Here is a 16,494-nt window from a genome sequence, read left to right on the forward strand (position 1 = left end):
CTGATATAGAGAGGTATACTGCCTGGCACAGGAAGTAATATGTACCTATATATATATAGCTTTCAAAACAAATGGCCATTGACAGTTTAATCTTAACATGTTCACACTATACATAATCTTACGTTGTTCTATCATGCTTCACCCTTCCACAAACAAAATAGCCTGAACAGTGTAACCCAGGCCTGGGCCAACTTGGGCCTTCCAGATGTTTTGGACTCCAACTCCCACCATTCCTAACAGCCTCAGGCCCTTTCCTTTTCCCCCTCAGCCACTTAAGCGGCAGAGGGGGAAAAGGAAGGGGCCTGAGGCTGTTAGGAATGGTGGGAGTTGGAGTCCAAAACACCTGGAGGGCCAAAGTTTGCCCACGCTTGACTGAGCCAAAAATGTGCAGCAAGGAGGCAGCAGAACCCTCCCTCTTCAACTTGAGAGACTTCGACCTTCGCTTTGTGAGTCGGGCTTGTTCTTCCTTGCCCTTCCCTTGGCCCAGGAGAAGCGGGGCAAGCATGGCTAGGGCACTGCTAGCCCTCCAAGCCCGGCTCCGTCCCCTGCTTGGTCCCAGGGCCGCCCAGAGGGGTCTCCATTCGGGGGGCCCTCCTCGGAAGCTGGACCTGCGGGGCATCTACCCGCCTTTGGTCACTCCCTTCACCAAGCAAGGAGAGGTGGGCTACAGCCACTTGGAGGAGAACCTACGCCTCTATGGACGGATCCCCTTCCGAGGTAGGGACAGGAGGGCCGGCCAGGATCTGCCCCAAAGGAGAAGTCCGGCAAAAATCCGGTCTGATCAGGCTCAGAGCCGGAAAAGGAAACCTGCGTGGACTCCTCCTCCTCCTCCTCTGTTCCCTCTGCCTGGGGGATTGCACTTCATCACACTAGAGAAACAAATCCACTTAAAATCTGGTTTCTGCCTCCTGCAGAATTCTGGGGTTTGTGGTCTAGGGAGGAGCCTTTAACAGCCTCCCTAAACTACAAACTCCAGAATTCTGCAGGAGGCAGAAACCGGATTTCAAGTGGATTTTTTTCTCTAGTGTGAGTAACATTATTTTTTTGTTTGTTTCTGGATTTTAAAAAATGTCACTTCTGAATTGGTTCTATCATTTTAACAAACATGGGAAAAGTTTATTACACTGCAAAAATCCTCCCAACAAAGGATTCCCCCAGGCAGTAAGAAGCCAGACCTTGAAGCTGCAAGGTCATTAAATGCTAATCAAGGTGGCCTGTTGCAACATTCACACCTATCTCAACCTAAGACAGTTTCTGATGTAAAACTGGGTCATCACCAAATTAGTCCTTCAGATTTTGCTATAAAGATATTAAAGGGACAGGAAAAGATGTAACTCTTCTGCTCATAAATGAAAAGTTTCACTGTCTGAAGGCAAATAACCTCTGGTCAGTTAGAAGAAGACATACACAGAAATCAAGGCAGAACCGTGGTTTTTGTTGTTTCTCTGACATCTATAACTTATGTGACTTGCAACAAATGGGGGAAAGCAAAAGGACATTGCTTTCATTTGTGGTTCCTTGCATTTGCTGGACGTGTTTCAGGAACATAGGAAGAGGGTGTTCAGTGGAGTAGATAACTATTCCTCTGTCTTCAAGGATACACATGGCTGCTTGCCTGGACTTTGAAGTCCTGTGGGAGACAGAAGTAAAGGAGAAAGTTGCATTACTTGGCAATTGTTTTCTCTTTCCCTCGCTCCAAATAACATTTTCCTTGTCCAAAGTATGTGGAGGAGCAGCAAATTGGCTTCACCTGAATGACCAGCCATAGCATCTAAGGTCAGCCTAGTTGTTTTGGTCCTGTGTAAGAAAATCTCACAAGTATGCTTCACACCCTTTGGCAGTGAAACAACAACAACAACAATGTATATTTCATGTTTTGTTATGTTACCATCTGTTTCCTGAGGTAGCTGCCTCACTCTGCATAATGGCAGGGCTTCTCCTGTCCTATGATGCATCTACACAGTCACATTAATACAGTTTGACACTACTTTAATTGCCATGGCTTAATGTTATGAGAGTTGTGGTTTTACAAGGCCTTCACTGCCAAGGAGTGCTGTTGTCTCATTAAACAACAACTCCCACTATAAGGATCCCCCGGTGGCACAATGGTTAAACCCTTGTGCTGGCAGAAATGCTGACCAAAAGGTCAGTGGTTCGAATTTGGGGAGCAGGGTGAGCTCCCATCTGCCAGCTCTAGCTTCCCATGCGGGGACATGAGAGAAGCCTCCCACTGGGTGGTAAAACATCCAGGCATCCCCTGGTCAATGTCCTCGCAGACGGCCAATTCTCTCACACCAGAAGTGACTTGCAGTTTCTCAAGTTGCTCCTGACATAACAATGAACCCTGGCAGTTTTTTGGTCGTGTCAGGAGTAACTTGAGAAACTGCAAGTCGCTTCTGGTGTGAGAGAATTGGCCGTCTGCAAGGACGTTGCCCAGGGGATGCCTGGATGATTTTGGTGTTTTTATCATCCTTGTAGGAGGCTTCTATCATGTCCCCGGATGAGGAGCTGGAGCTGGTAGAGGGAGCTCATCCGACTCTCCCCGGATTCGAACCTGCAACCTGTCGGTCTTCAGTCCTGCCGGCACAGGGGTTTAACCCACTGCACCACCGGGGGCTCAGTGCACTTTAACCCTGGCAGTTAAAGTGGCATCAAACTGCATTAATTCTACAGAGTACATATACCCTTAATAAATAGACCATGTCACATTGATGCCATACTTGTATATGGTCATGTATTCTTTCTGAATGCTCCCAAATTCATTGCCTCCCAGCTATCCATATAGAGCCCAGCAAAATGCATACATCTTTTAAAAATACATACATATGTGTCAAGAAGAAAGTCAATAAGTTATAATTCCCTGATATGGTGTTTGTAGGATTTGCAATCCAGCAACATATGTATGCTGTACATCCCCAACTCTTGCTTTCCCATTTTAAGCAGCCTGGGACCAAACATATAAGCTTCTTTCTGTGTGAATATTCACAATCCTTTAAAAACAGTTCCATAGATCATACTCTCAATATCCCTGCCTTTTTGAGGTATATAGCAGCTGGCGAGAAGAAAACTGATGGAATATAGTAGTCCCTTGGTATCTGCTGGACTTTGGCTCCAGCATCCCTTGTGGATACCAAAATCTGTGAATGCTCAATGCCCATTATATACAATGGAAACAGGAACGTGGGTTCCATATATAAAATGGCAAGATCAAGGCGTGCTTTTTGGAATTAAAAATAATAATTTCAAGCCATGGATGGTTGAATCAAGAGATAAGGATTCTGTGGATACAGAGGGCTGACTTTACTCTCCCCAAATAGAAGTGATTTAAATATTCTTTAGGTTCCAGTTTAAGATTTTTCATCTATCCAGGCTGAACAGGTCACATAAAGTTCCTGGTGAGCTGTTGTTCTGCTTGCTTCACTGTCTGCTCCTTTATTGATGTGGCCTGCTGTTTGCATCTACAGTATTTCGTTTGCATTAATCAGTTTTACCTTTAAATTATGCTAATGCTTTTATTTGATTTTAAGTTTGGCTGTTTGGGCTGGTAAGTCATTTTGGAAACCTTAAGACAGGTATGGGCAAACGTAAGCGGCTGAGGGGGAAACGGAAGGGGCCTAAGGCTGTTAGGAATTGTGGAAGTCCAAAGCACCTGGAGGGCTGAAGTTGGCCCATGCCTGCTTTAAGAAATGACATGCCAATACTTGAAATGAGCCTATAACTTCTGGTGGTTATGTGAAATGATGAAAACCAACATGCACTTTTTGATAGGTTTTGTGGTGCAGGGTTCCAATGGGGAAACTCCCTACTTGACACAGCAGGAACGCCTGGAAATAGTGAGACGCGTGCGTGAAACGATACCCAGGGAAAATCTTCTTCTTGCTGGGACTGGATGTGAATGTGAGTAATGACACTACTAGGAATTGTGACATAATGTAAAATCATGTGTAGTTCACGCTTGATCAATCCACACACTATCTTGTCAGAGAAAGAAAATATGCCACGCAGATGATCAATAAAGAACAAGTGGTTTACTCTTCGTAATACAGAACAACATATATACAATCATGTGATCAGTTGCATCGACTCACATAATGTCCTTTTAGAGATATTTAAAATAGTCTTTCTTTGTCCATGTGGAGAAACTCCTTCCAGCAGCTCATGAAGCAAGAGCAAACTCCAAATTGTCTCTCTGTCTCTCTGCAAGCACCTGCACAGCTCACGCCTGAAAAATGTAACAATATCCAAAACTTCCAGGCTCAGCTAGCTCCTCGGGTGTAGCCCAACCAATCAACTTCATGCATCTTATTTTACAGTTTACACACACACACTAACTGATTTCTTACATGCCCCAACAGAAATCACAGGATTTCCTTTTTAATTGAAAGAATATAGTGACATGCTGAAGTGGCCCATAGTGGCACCCAGAGCATCATTCTCCCATTGCTCAGTTATGGACACTTGACATGTCATCATATTACGTTTCTCATAAAGAACCTTCCAGGTCCTGAAGTACACCAGCCTCTAGCTCCCTGATAAACTCTTAGGGAGGAAACTCAGCCACATACAAATTCTACTAATGCGGACCATTTCTGAATTCTTGTTTCTGTCTTTAGCTGATATAGCAAGGACAGGATTGCAAGATTGTTTAGTTGAATTCAGATCAAATATACAAGTTAAGAGGCTATTTAAACCTGAGAGAGCTGTTACATGAATTGAGCTGGACTTCGTATCCCATAAATTCCCGTATTAGATTTCCTCCCGAATAGGCAACCACTGAATTGAACTATTTTTTGTATGTTTAGTAGGAATATAGATACAATGATGTCTAGTTTCATCAGTTTGTCTAATTATTCTACTTAATCTCAAAGCCCCCTGTGGCGGAATGGGTTAAACCTTTGTGCTGGCAGGACTGCTGACCAACAGGTCAATGGTTTGAATCCGGGGAGAGTGGTTGAGCTCCCCTCTGTCAGCTCCAGCTCCCCATGCGGGGACATGAGAGAAGCCTCCCACAAAGATGGTAAAACATCAAACATCCGGCCGTCCACTGGGCAACATTCTTGCAGACGGCCAATTCTCTCACACCAGAAGCGATTTGCAGTTTCTCAAGTCGCTCTTGACATGAAAAAAACAAACAAACTTAATTTGTATTTTGCACTTCTGACAGTGCAGGACCTAGGGCAGAGTTTTTAAAAAGCCTTGCTGCTTGTAGGTGTTATCTCCATCCACCGCTGGAACATGGTTTCTAGACTTCTGGATTTATGCATAAATAAATAATTTCAGGTTAGCTTTTAGATTATGAGAGGAGTCTCTCTCTATATCTATATCTATATCTATCACACACACACACATATACACCCTGATTTCATATTTTCAATATTATTGTGGGAGTCCTTCAACCTGAGATAGCTTGGGGTTTCACTCAATGTGTCCAATCCATAAATCATATCACATTACAGAATTATAATAGGTTGATAGCACATTAATTGCCGCAGCTCTGTCCTATGGAATCCTGAGATTTGTAGTTTGTTGTGGTACTAGAGCTCTGTGTCAGAGATGGATAAATATTTCACAAAACTACAGTAATCTTAAGGGACAGGCTGATCTGTCAGCTTCATATGTGAGAAGGGCTTCCCCATAAATACACAATAACCCTGTTAGAAATACGCTTTAATAATAAATGGAAATGGGAAAAGAGCACTTCCTCATGATCGGACTTGAGCACCACCTCCGGAAGCCGCAGCTGAAAAGGGAAGCTTTTACCTTTATTCTGTGTATTTGTATTTCACTGTATTAGAAGGCACTGAATGTTTGCCTATCTGTGTATCCTTCAATCCACTCTGAGTCCTCTCAGGAAGACAGAGCAGAATATAAATAAATTGTATTATTTATTGATTTTTAAAATTATTCCATAACATGGAATCATGGCAATTAAGGTGGTGACAATCTGCTATAATTCTGCAGTGTAGGTTTAGTCTCCGTCTCCTCAGATTCTTCCCAAACTGGAATATAGTTCCCTAGCCTGAAGAGGGTTTCTCACTTTATTTATTTATTTATTTATGATATTTCTATCCCACCTTTCTCAAGCCTGAAGGCAACTCAAGGCAGCTTACAAATTGGCAGCAATTTGATGCCAGAACAATCCATAATATACAATTAAAACATTTAAAACAGCATTATAAAATCAATATAAAATCAATACAGCACAAAAACCATTAAAAACATATATTACTCCCAGAAGCTTTGCAACAAGGCCCCACTTTTGTTTCCATAAGCTATTAAAACCTTGACCTAGTGGGGTTACCTTCCTCCAGATAATTTGCCCCACTCACCCTTTTCTCCTTAGCAACTCGGAGCACCATTGAAATGACAGCGCTAATGGCCGACGGAGGTGCTGATGCTGCCCTTGTGGTAACTCCTTTCTACTTCCGGGGAAGCATGACCAGTGCTGCCTTGATCCATCATTACACACAGGTGAAGAATGGGGTTGGGGCACCTTTATGATTTGTCACATCAAGGGAACAACCGCCATGTACCTAGGTTCTGCCACACTAAAGAAAGTGTTCTGGATCTACCCTCAATGATAGGGCTTGCTGCAGAGTATCTCGTTGCAGGAGACCTTATTCTAAATGTGCTGGTTGTTTCCTTACATGCTCATGTGTGCTGCTGGTTTCAATTCCCCAGGTGGCTGATGCCTCTCCGATCCCTGTGATACTCTACAGTGTCCCAGCCAACACAGGGCTGGACCTGCCCATTGATGCGGTGCTCACATTAGCGCAACACCCCAACATTGTGGGGATCAAGGACAGTGGTGGCAACGTAAGTGAAAGTTGGAGTTGAATGCTGAGCAAAGCTGATATTGCTGGGAGGGCTGTAATTACACCCCAGGCTGCTGATGAGAATCTGAATTTGAGGAGTTTAATCATGTTCTCTTAAGGGCTCCCTCTGAGGTTCTGGAGGCCTCCCAATATTTTCTTAGTTGGAGTGCAATATACAGATATATAAAATTAGACATGTTTTTCTCTCTGTCTATTTGGTGCCTAAAACAACAACTACAACACACACAAACAAAAATTAAATCCTCAAACTAAACCAGACAAAAGAATGAGATCCAACGTTAAACTCTACACATTTCTGGATAATAACAAAAATTACAAGAAGTTATATTTTTACTTGACACAAAAACATTTGGTGGTTCACAATGCTAACAAGGTAGAAACCTCTTGCGCAATCTCTCCGACATCAGGCACTATCCACATTTGCCTCTGATGCTGAGCTGGATGGGAGTGGGCAGAGCTGGATGGCCTTCAGTTCTGTTCTGAGACCCAACTTTGTGTTCCTCCAGAACCAAATAGAGCCCTTAACTTGAAACAATCATTTTGTGCAGTCCAGGAAATTGACTTTATATATGCAGATGATCGTTTATTCCACTTTCAAATTGGTGTCATGAAGCAGATTGAAGGAGGGGGAAAGAATATTAAGAAATATTGTGATAAGGTGCACATTGAATATCCCGTGCAGATATTATACTTCCTGTTCAGTCAAACCGAGGCTGGAAAAGGGTTTTAAAAAAACTACCGCTCCCATAACTTCCCCAAAAACGTGGCTTCTGCTGTTGAGGGAATTTGTGAAGGTGCAATAAAAATAATGCATTTAAGCTCTGGGTCAAGTATACAGGTTAGAACAGGAATGGGCAAACTTCAGCCCTCCAGGTGTTTTGGACTTCAACTCCCACAATTCCTAACAGCCTATCAGCTGTTGGTAATTGTGGGAATTAAAGTCAAAAATACCTGGAGGGGTGAAGTTTGCCCATGCCTGGGTTAAAAGCAAGGTAAGCTGGTTGTTTCCACCCTGATATTGTGCTCAACATGTTGAATCTGTCTTCGGCTCAAGGGTGTCTGTAGGAAAGAGGCTTTGTATATGCAGAGATGTCTATAGCTGCACGTCAGAGCATTCATGAAACTGTGATCTGTGGGGCATTTGTGATAGAGCTACTTAAAATCTTAAATTCTAACTCTTAAAATATGGATGCTTTCAAAGGGCCCCTCCACATAGCCCTATCTCCCAGAATATCAAGGCAGAATATCCCACATTATCTGAGCGTGGACTAAGATAATCCAGTTCAAAATAGATATTGTGGGATTTTCTGCCTTGATATTCTGGGATATAGGGTGGTGTAGAAGGGCTCAAAGTGTCAGATCAAGTCAGTTCTTCTAACAGGGCTGCAAAAACTGAGATTTCAATAAAGCAGCAAGATTTGGGTTGTTGTAGGTTTTTCAGGCTATATAGCCATGTTCTAGAAGCATTCTCTCCTGACGTTTCGCCTGCATCTATGGCAAGCATCCTCACAACCTCTGAGGATGCTTGCCATAGATGCAGGCGAAATGTCAGGAGAGAATACTTCTAGAACATGGCCATATAGCCTGAAAAACCTACAATAACCCAGTGATTTCAGCCATGAAAGCCTTTGACAATACAGCAAGATTTTGCTTTTTTCCAACATTTTCCCCTCTGGAGATATAGAGATACTGGCTGTGACCTCTGCTAGACCTTGGAAATATTACTTTTCTAGTCTACAGCCCACAGAAGCTGACTCAGTCCTAAGGATTCTTAGCTAGCCTGGCAAGAGGGTCTTTCAGGGCTCTTTTAGAAAAGTGCAAAATAGTTTTCGCAAAAAGTGAGCTCCATGGGGCTGCCAGATAGCCTTGAAGAATTTGCAATGTAAAAGGATTTTGGGACCTTAAACTGCTTTCTGTTTAGATTTGCAGACGACTCATTTCATTCTTCCTTCTTCCCTGAGAATGGTGTTAGCTGCTGTTCATCAGTCAGGAAGCAAAAAAGAGAATCTATTGAACAGGACGGCGTCCTTCATTAAAAATCGTAATCTGTTTAGCGTAGTGTCAGGAAAATTTCCATAACTGAAAATCAAGCCATACACCAGTCTTCTCTAAGCCTCGTTCCTGGAGATATTATGAGCTACACCAGTGGTTCTCAGCCTGTGGGTCCCCAGATGTTTTGGCCTTCAACTCCAAGAAATTCTAACAGCTGGTAAACTGGCTGGAATTTCTGGGAGTTGTAGGCCAAAACACCTGGGAACTCACAGGTTGAGGACCACTGGTGTAGCTCATAATATCTCCAGGAACGAGGCTATCCATTGTTCCTCATCATGGGTCATGTTCTTGGGGCTTATGGGAGTTTGAGGCATAAAAGTCTGGAAGGATTTACCTTGGGAAAAATTGCTTCATAAATTTTTTAAAAAAGGAAATCTAGTTTGGCAGTACTAGATCAATCTTTCCAGGATACCAGCTTCATGTCCATTAATGTTTTTGGCCTATGTACTCATTTTTGTGAGTTTCTAGTGTCCACTGCCAATTACTCCTTTTGGCACCCTACTAAGATGCCGCCTTACTCACCATCTCCTCTCTTGCCAGATCACCCGCATAGCACTCCTTGTCCACAAGACCCAAAATGAGGACTTCCAAGTACTGGCTGGATCAGCTGGTTTTCTGCTGGCTGGCTACATCGTAGGTAGGTGATGGCAGGAACATACCTCCACATGGGGACATTTCTGTGTATCTGGATGTTTTGGAACACATGCTAGTTGCTGTAACAGATTGAATGAGCATACCAGAAGTATTTTCTAACTTGGTTTCATATAAGATGCCTTTAACACAGTTGTTCCCAACCTTTTGTCCTCCAGGTGTTTCGAACTTCAGCTCCCACAACTTTGACAGCTGATAGGATGGCTGGGATTTCTGGGAGCTGATGTCCAAAACAATTAGAGGACCAAAGATTGGGAACCACTGCTTTAACAGAATAACTAGAAAGTAACAAATGAAATGTATTTATTTATTTACTACATTTATATACCGTTTTTCTCCCCCTAAGGGAACTCAAAGAGCTTTCCAACGTTATAAAGGCAAAATTCAATGCTGTACATACATGTGAAAGCCGAAAGATAATAGCAAGACAATAACATATAACTATAAATTAACCTAACCAAATTAAAACATAAACATAAAATAACATTTAGACATAAAGCATAAAAATTAAACATCGATAATGCAATATCATTTATATTAAAACCCACTGATAAACAACATGATTTAAAAACAGTTATTAGAATCACTCCATCCAAAATCAAGTCCGTAGTTATTCAATTAGTCCATTCACTATTCGGTGAAAGTATGATAGCTGGGACCCAGTGCTGGTAGCACTAGCTGGTTGCGTGACGCGGCTGTGAATTAGAGAAGGGAACACATGCGCGAGACACAGCACCATGTGCGTGAGAGACCGGACGCTGTGAGAGACTCAGCTGCGACAGAGTCGACAAGGTAGTTCAGTAGAAAGGGGGGGGGGGGGGGGGACGGACAGGCAAGCATAGTGATGTAGGCTATCTGGAGATCCTATGCAAACATGTTCAAAAACATAGTTGGATTGGAAGGAAGGATAAAAAGGAGGGGAGAAATACAAGCAGTGGTGAAAAATGAATCAAATCCAGTTACTGTTACATTATTTCACTGTTATCCTGTCCCACCTGCATTACATTGCTTCACTGGTATCCTCCCACAGCTGCGTCTCTCACTTAGTGCGCTGTCTCATGAGAGTCGCATTGCGCAACCAGTGTAACGCTACCAGCACTGGGTTCCAGCTATCATATTTTACCCACTATCCCTTATTATCTTATTGGACTACAAACTTTGCTGTCCGAAAGTTTGGTCATACCCATATTTTAACGTGGCGTTTGAAATGCTGGCAATAACATTTCAACATTTGATATCAGAGCTTGGGAAAGTTATTTATCTGCACTGGACAAGCTGGCTAGGGGATTCTGAGAGTTGCAGTCCAAAAAGTAAATCTGAAAGGCTAACACAGCATTTCCAGGCTATTGCACCAAGCAATCAACTGATGGGAAGGAGCCGACTCAGAAAGAACTCTGGGGCTGGTAATAGAGCAGAAATGAAGCATGGAAAATTGTTTCACTGGCAGTATACTCTTCTTTATTTACTCTTTTCCCTGTTCCAGGTGCTGTTGGAGGAATCTGTGCCCTTGCTAATGTACTTGGCACTCAAGTCTGTCAGCTTGAGCAGCTATGTCAAGCTGGAAGCTGGGACGAGGCTCGTGAATTGCAGCATCGGCTCATTGAGCCAAACACTGCAGTAAGCGCAATAGGATGGGGGGGGAAATATGGCATTGGGAGACAGTATAATGCCTTTCTTCCAGGCCATGAAAGAGATCTTCCACAGCTCAAGAAAAATATTTCAGTGGAGGTTCTGGCCCATAGGATAAAGTTCCAGTCCTATCTGCATGCAAGACTAAATCCTGCCCATTCCCATTTTGTGAATGTCAGTTTCTAAGCTAATACCATTCCATGTTTCCTTCCTTTGCTTATTTGCCTTGCATTTTTTCAAGTGAGAGGGAAAACATGATCTGCAATTGGTAAACACAAAAATTGGCAGATTAATATCTGTGCCATTTAATATTTCCATAAATGTGTCCATGATTTGTAATTCCATTGCTTCTGTTGTCTCCGCTTTGAGAACATGCTGGCCATTGTACACAATGCTTGGCTAAGTTGGAAATAGTCTAACTTGGTATTAGGCTACCTCTCTTTATTCCTGTTAACACGAAGGGCCCTTCCAGACAGGCCTTATTTCCCAGGTTCTGATCCCAGGTTTTTTTTGTTTTTGTTTTTGTTTTTTTTGTTTTTTTGCTTTAAACTAGATTACATGAATCCCCACTGCCAAATAATCTGGGAGAAACAGAAAATTTGGGATGAGATCCTGGGATATAGGGCCTGTCTGGAAGGGCCCTAAGATACCATAGGTCATTGCTACAACACATGTGTAGGTAACGTATTCAGTGCCCTAGGTTACAATGTATGCAGTACCAAGAGAGATGCATGAGAGTAGCTGCTGGTTAAAACAAAACAGAATTCAAAACAATCTTAACAGATTGAGATGGGCCAGAACTAACAAAATGAAGTTCAGCAGAGACAAACGCAAGATACTCCACTTAGGCACAAAAATTAAATGCAAAGATACCTAACGGAAGAAGTCTGGCTCATTGGCAGTGCACATGAAAAATATCTTGGAGTCCTTGAGGAGCTACTTAAAGAGCTGGGCATGTTTAGCCTGCAGAAGAGAAGGCTGAGAGGAGACATGATGGTTATGTATAAATATGTGAGGGGAAGTCATAGCGAGGAGGGAACAAGTTTGTTTTCTGCTGCGCTGAAGACTAGGACTCAGAACAATGACTTCAAATTGCAGGAAAGGAGATTTGAAAGAACTTCCTGACTGTGAGAGCTGTCCAGCAGTGGAACTCTCTGCCCCGGAGTATGGTGGAGGTTCCTTCTTTGGGGATTTTTAAGCAGGGCTGGATGGCCATTTGTCGGGAATGTTTTTAATGCGATTTTCCTGCTTCTTGGCAAGGGGTTGGACTGGATGGTCCACGATGTCTCTTACAACTCTATGATTCTAGGGCCTAGTTCCATAGAATTTTGGCCTGGTGTAAAATCAGGGTGCTTCTTATATCACTGGGCTTTGTATGTAATTGGGCTAGTAGGGATCTCCCTTAATTCTCAACCGTATACATTCTAGACCTCGTGTAATCTAAGCAGGAATCAAACATTATTTAAGAAATTTTGTCATAAAATGTTCATTGAGCATTTCACTAAGGATAAAAAAGGAATCATTCTGCTTTGACACTCATCTATTAGATATACTGCACTAAGGCTTCACCATCTCTCAAAAGCTGACTCAATGTTCTTGCTGATTAAGAATAATGGGACTTGTAGCACACCTGATCTTGAAGTGACTGGACTGACCTTGAAGGAGCTGGGGGTGGCGACGGCCGACAGGGAGCTCTGGCATGGGCTGGTCCATGAGGTCACAAAGAGTCGGAGACGACTGAACGAATGAACAACAACAACAGCACACCTGATCTCGGAAAGGCTGCCCTAGATTGTGCAAAACTTCAATTACTTACAGATTCTCTAAGACTTGAACTGAATAATGCTGGCATGTTAAAGTAGGTTTGCACATGCCTATTATACCCTGTTGTTCAAATGATCATTTTCAGACATTGCCACTTTTTCTGTCCTCACAGGTGACTCAAAAGTTTGGAATCCCAGGCCTCAAGCAGGCCATGGAGTGGTTTGGTTACAATGGAGGCCTCTGTCGTGCCCCTTTGCTCCCTTTAAGTGAGATACAAGTGAAAGGACTGCGCCAGGATTTCACTTCCAACGGTTGGCTCTGAAATGCTATGCTGTTCCAAACAAGAACTTGAAACCTGGAAATAGCCAGGTGGTTTTTTTGGGTTTTTTTGGCAGCCTCGCTGGGCATCAGTTTTCACATTTACTGAAATACAGGTCATCCAACCCACACCTCTTTCATTGTCATGCTTTATTGGAAATCTAAGTGTTGAAATAGCAGACAAACAAGGAAAAGTAAACTCTGGAGCGGAACTTCAAAGAAATTAATCGTCTTGTCATAGAAATTCCCTTTGCTATATAGGCTTTGCCCCATTGTTTTAAGATTGGCCTATTTCCTTTTATAGTCCTCTGACTATAGCAGTTAGTGTGTTGGACCAAGGTCCTCAGAAACCAGGGTTCAAATTTCCACTCCACCTGGGAAATATACTGGGTGACCTTGGATAAGTCACATTTCCTGAGCGACAGAGGAAGGCAACCCCCTCCCCTTTCTGAATGTATTTTGCAATGGTATTATGATAGGGTCACTATACATCAGAAATTACTTGAAGGCACACAATGATGAGCCTTTTGGTCACCTATTATGGTATATGCTTTACTCCATTGCCTGCTCTATTGTCCTTTAATCTCAGGACTGATTAGATATGCCACTCCCTGGTTCTAAAACTGAAAGATCTCCATAATCCCCTTCATTGTTAGGGTGGTGAGATATCATTGTTCCTATCCTGATTTACCAGGTTCAAGTATCACCTCTTGTTCCCAACAATACGTTCCATGATTAAGTCAAATGTTTGAAGGGAAGAGTTTATTGCATGAGTGCATGTCCTGCTTCTATGAACCTGGATTTGCCGAACAACTGCTAATTCTTGATGTGAATAAAAATGTAGGAGAAGGAGTTGGGGTGCAGGTTTGACCAATACATTCAGAGTATTGACAAGAGCCAAACTAGTTATTGGAAAGCATTAATTAAGAGGGAAAATGATGTTTCACAGCCAACACTGCTTCCTGATGTACTTTTGACTTGCTTCCTTTCAGCTCCTGGGACGGATGTGACAGGGAGTCGAATAGTTTTTCAGTGTGACACAATTTTAAAATTAAAGAGATTCTGTTGTGGTTTTCCCAGTCGTTAGTAAACGTTACATTCTGCTTTTCAGGGGTAAAGAGGGGACTTGATTGAATTGTTATCTCACAATCTCAGCAGAGAGGCAAAGGAAAGAGGCTTGGATTCCTCATTGAAGAATATAATAGAGAACCGAATGTAATGCTTGTTTCTGTACTCCTAGCACCCAAATGACAGGTGACAACCCTCCTCAGCACAGTAAACTATCATTTTGGCTGATGGTCAATGGAAGTCAAGAACCCTATAGATTTCATACAGTGCCAGAAATACATATTAATGGTGTAACATTAGAAAATGTTGACCATTTCCACTACCTTGGCAAACACCTCTCAACAAAAGTCAACATTGACATTGAAATACAACACTGTCTGAGCTCTGCGAATGCAGCATTTTTCTGAATGAAGCAGAGAGTGTTTGAGGGTCGGAACATTAGTAGAGACATCAAGATGTTTGTTTATAAAGCTATTGTCCTCCCAACGCTGTTATATGCCTGTGACATGTGGACTGTTTACAGATGTCACACTCAACTTCTGGAATGATTCCATCAGTGTTGCCTCCAAAAAAATATGCAAATGTCTTGGGAAGACAGTCGTTCTGTGAGAAGCAAAGACCAGCAGCACTGAAGTGATGATCCTCCGCCATTAACTTTGCTAGACGGGCCATGTTGTTAGAATGCCCGATCATCATCTCCCAAATCAATTAATATACTCTCAAGAAACAGAAAGTTGGTGACAGGAAAAGAGATTTAAAGATGGTCTTAAAGCTAATCTTAACAACTGTGACATAGACACCAAGAACTGGGAACCCCTGGCTCTTAAGCGCTCTAACTGGAAGTCATCTGTTACAAACAGTGTTGTGGAATTCGAAGAGTCATGAATGGAGGGCAAAAGGGAGAAACATCTCATACTCAGCCAACCTTTGTCGGGACCACCTTCTATCTGGAAATTGATGTCCCTACTGTGAAAGAACATGCAGAGCAATAGATCTCCATTGCCACCTATGCATCCACCGCCAAGACACTATACTTGGAGGACCATCGTCCTCAGGCTACAAGGGATTGCCTAAGTAAGTAATCTAGATATTAACGATAAACACAGTTGGAAATGCCTAGAGATGTCATAGCCTATGATAATTTCATAAGTACACAAAGAAAAAACACACCCAATGGACTTACATTGCTGTTTCAACTGAAATTCAGAATGGCAACTCAGAAGTATCTGGATGTTTCCATTGCTGGGATTTTTAGCTAATTTTCAGTCAGTTTTTGGGAGGTAGGGCTATATAGCAATCTTATCCAGTACATGGGAGGCTACTTTTTGCATATAGGGTGGGGGGCAAAATGTAACAGGATCAGATACTGCAGGGAAGAATTGACAAGTAATAAAAAAGACATTAGGCCATGTGTGGTCTGCAGAGTACACTTTCTTTGCCCATCTGCTTTGAGGGGACAGAATTTTTTAAAACCACAGCGCTGTCCAGATGTCGATGGACACCTTCCTATTAGAATAATGGGCCAAGCTGGGTGGGGATGATTGGAACTGGAAAGCTACAAGTTCCTAGCTCAGATTACAAAAAAGTAGAGAAAGGATAATAGATGCTAGAGATGGAAAGAACTGCTTTATTAAAATTGGACATACTTACAGTATATATAAGTTACACAAGAGTATAGGAACTAGAGAGCAGTGCCAGTCTTCACAGAAAGGTGTGGTTTAAGGATGGATTTAGAGGAAGAAAAAGAGGCAGCACCATGATGCTGTTCACACAAGGGGCAACAAGGAAGAAAAAGTAGATATGCTTGAAGAGGAGGACACTTTCAAAGCACTGATGGTGGTGGATCTGCAGGAGTAAAAATTACAGGGAAAGGTGAAATGGAATATAAAAACTGAGGATTAGGGCTGTGGCATAGAGATCAATGGTTGTCTATCTGGAAATAAATTGAAAATCACTTAAGATTTAATGTATTGTCGAAGGCTTTCATGGCTGGAATCACTAGGTTCTTGTGGGTTTTTTCGGGCTATAGAGCCATGTTCTAGAGGCATTTCTCCTGACGTTTCGCCTGCATCTATGGCAAGCATCCTCAGAGGTTGTGAGGTCTGTTGGAAGTGGGAAAAATGGGTTCATATATCTGTGGAATGGCTTGCAATCCTGCGAGGAGGCTTCTCTCATG

The 16,494-nt window shown here is 42.5% G+C and overlaps 1 protein-coding gene across 1 annotated transcript; it reads left to right on the top strand.

Moving 5' to 3' along the window:
- The first annotated feature begins 418 nt into the window (after nt 1-418).
- On the top strand, nt 419-14,329 carry HOGA1 (4-hydroxy-2-oxoglutarate aldolase 1). Its single transcript, XM_060768219.2, has 7 exons — nt 419-717; nt 3,769-3,897; nt 6,344-6,471; nt 6,682-6,816; nt 9,429-9,525; nt 11,023-11,156; nt 13,105-14,329. The coding sequence occupies exons 1-7, from the start codon at nt 504-506 to the stop codon at nt 13,252-13,254; spliced, it is 987 nt and encodes a 328-aa protein (XP_060624202.2). The 5' UTR covers nt 419-503; the 3' UTR covers nt 13,255-14,329.
- Nucleotides 14,330-16,494: the final 2,165 nt, after the last annotated feature.

This window comes from Anolis sagrei, chromosome 3 (assembly GCF_037176765.1).
Source record: "Anolis sagrei isolate rAnoSag1 chromosome 3, rAnoSag1.mat, whole genome shotgun sequence".
NCBI classification, from domain to species: Eukaryota; Metazoa; Chordata; class Lepidosauria; order Squamata; family Dactyloidae; genus Anolis; species Anolis sagrei.

What these genes read in the sequence shown, in the direction of transcription:
- HOGA1 (XM_060768219.2), top strand. Translation starts at nt 504, where the DNA reads ATGGCTAGGGCACTGCTAGCCCTCCAAGCCCGGCTCCGTCCCCTGCTT. An exon ending in TGATCCATCATTACACACAG is followed by an intron (nt 6,472 to 6,681) that starts GTGAAGAATGGG and finishes TCAATTCCCCAG; the next exon opens with GTGGCTGATGCCTCTCCGAT. An exon ending in GCTGGCTGGCTACATCGTAG is followed by an intron (nt 9,526 to 11,022) that starts GTAGGTGATGGC and finishes TCCCTGTTCCAG; the next exon opens with GTGCTGTTGGAGGAATCTGT.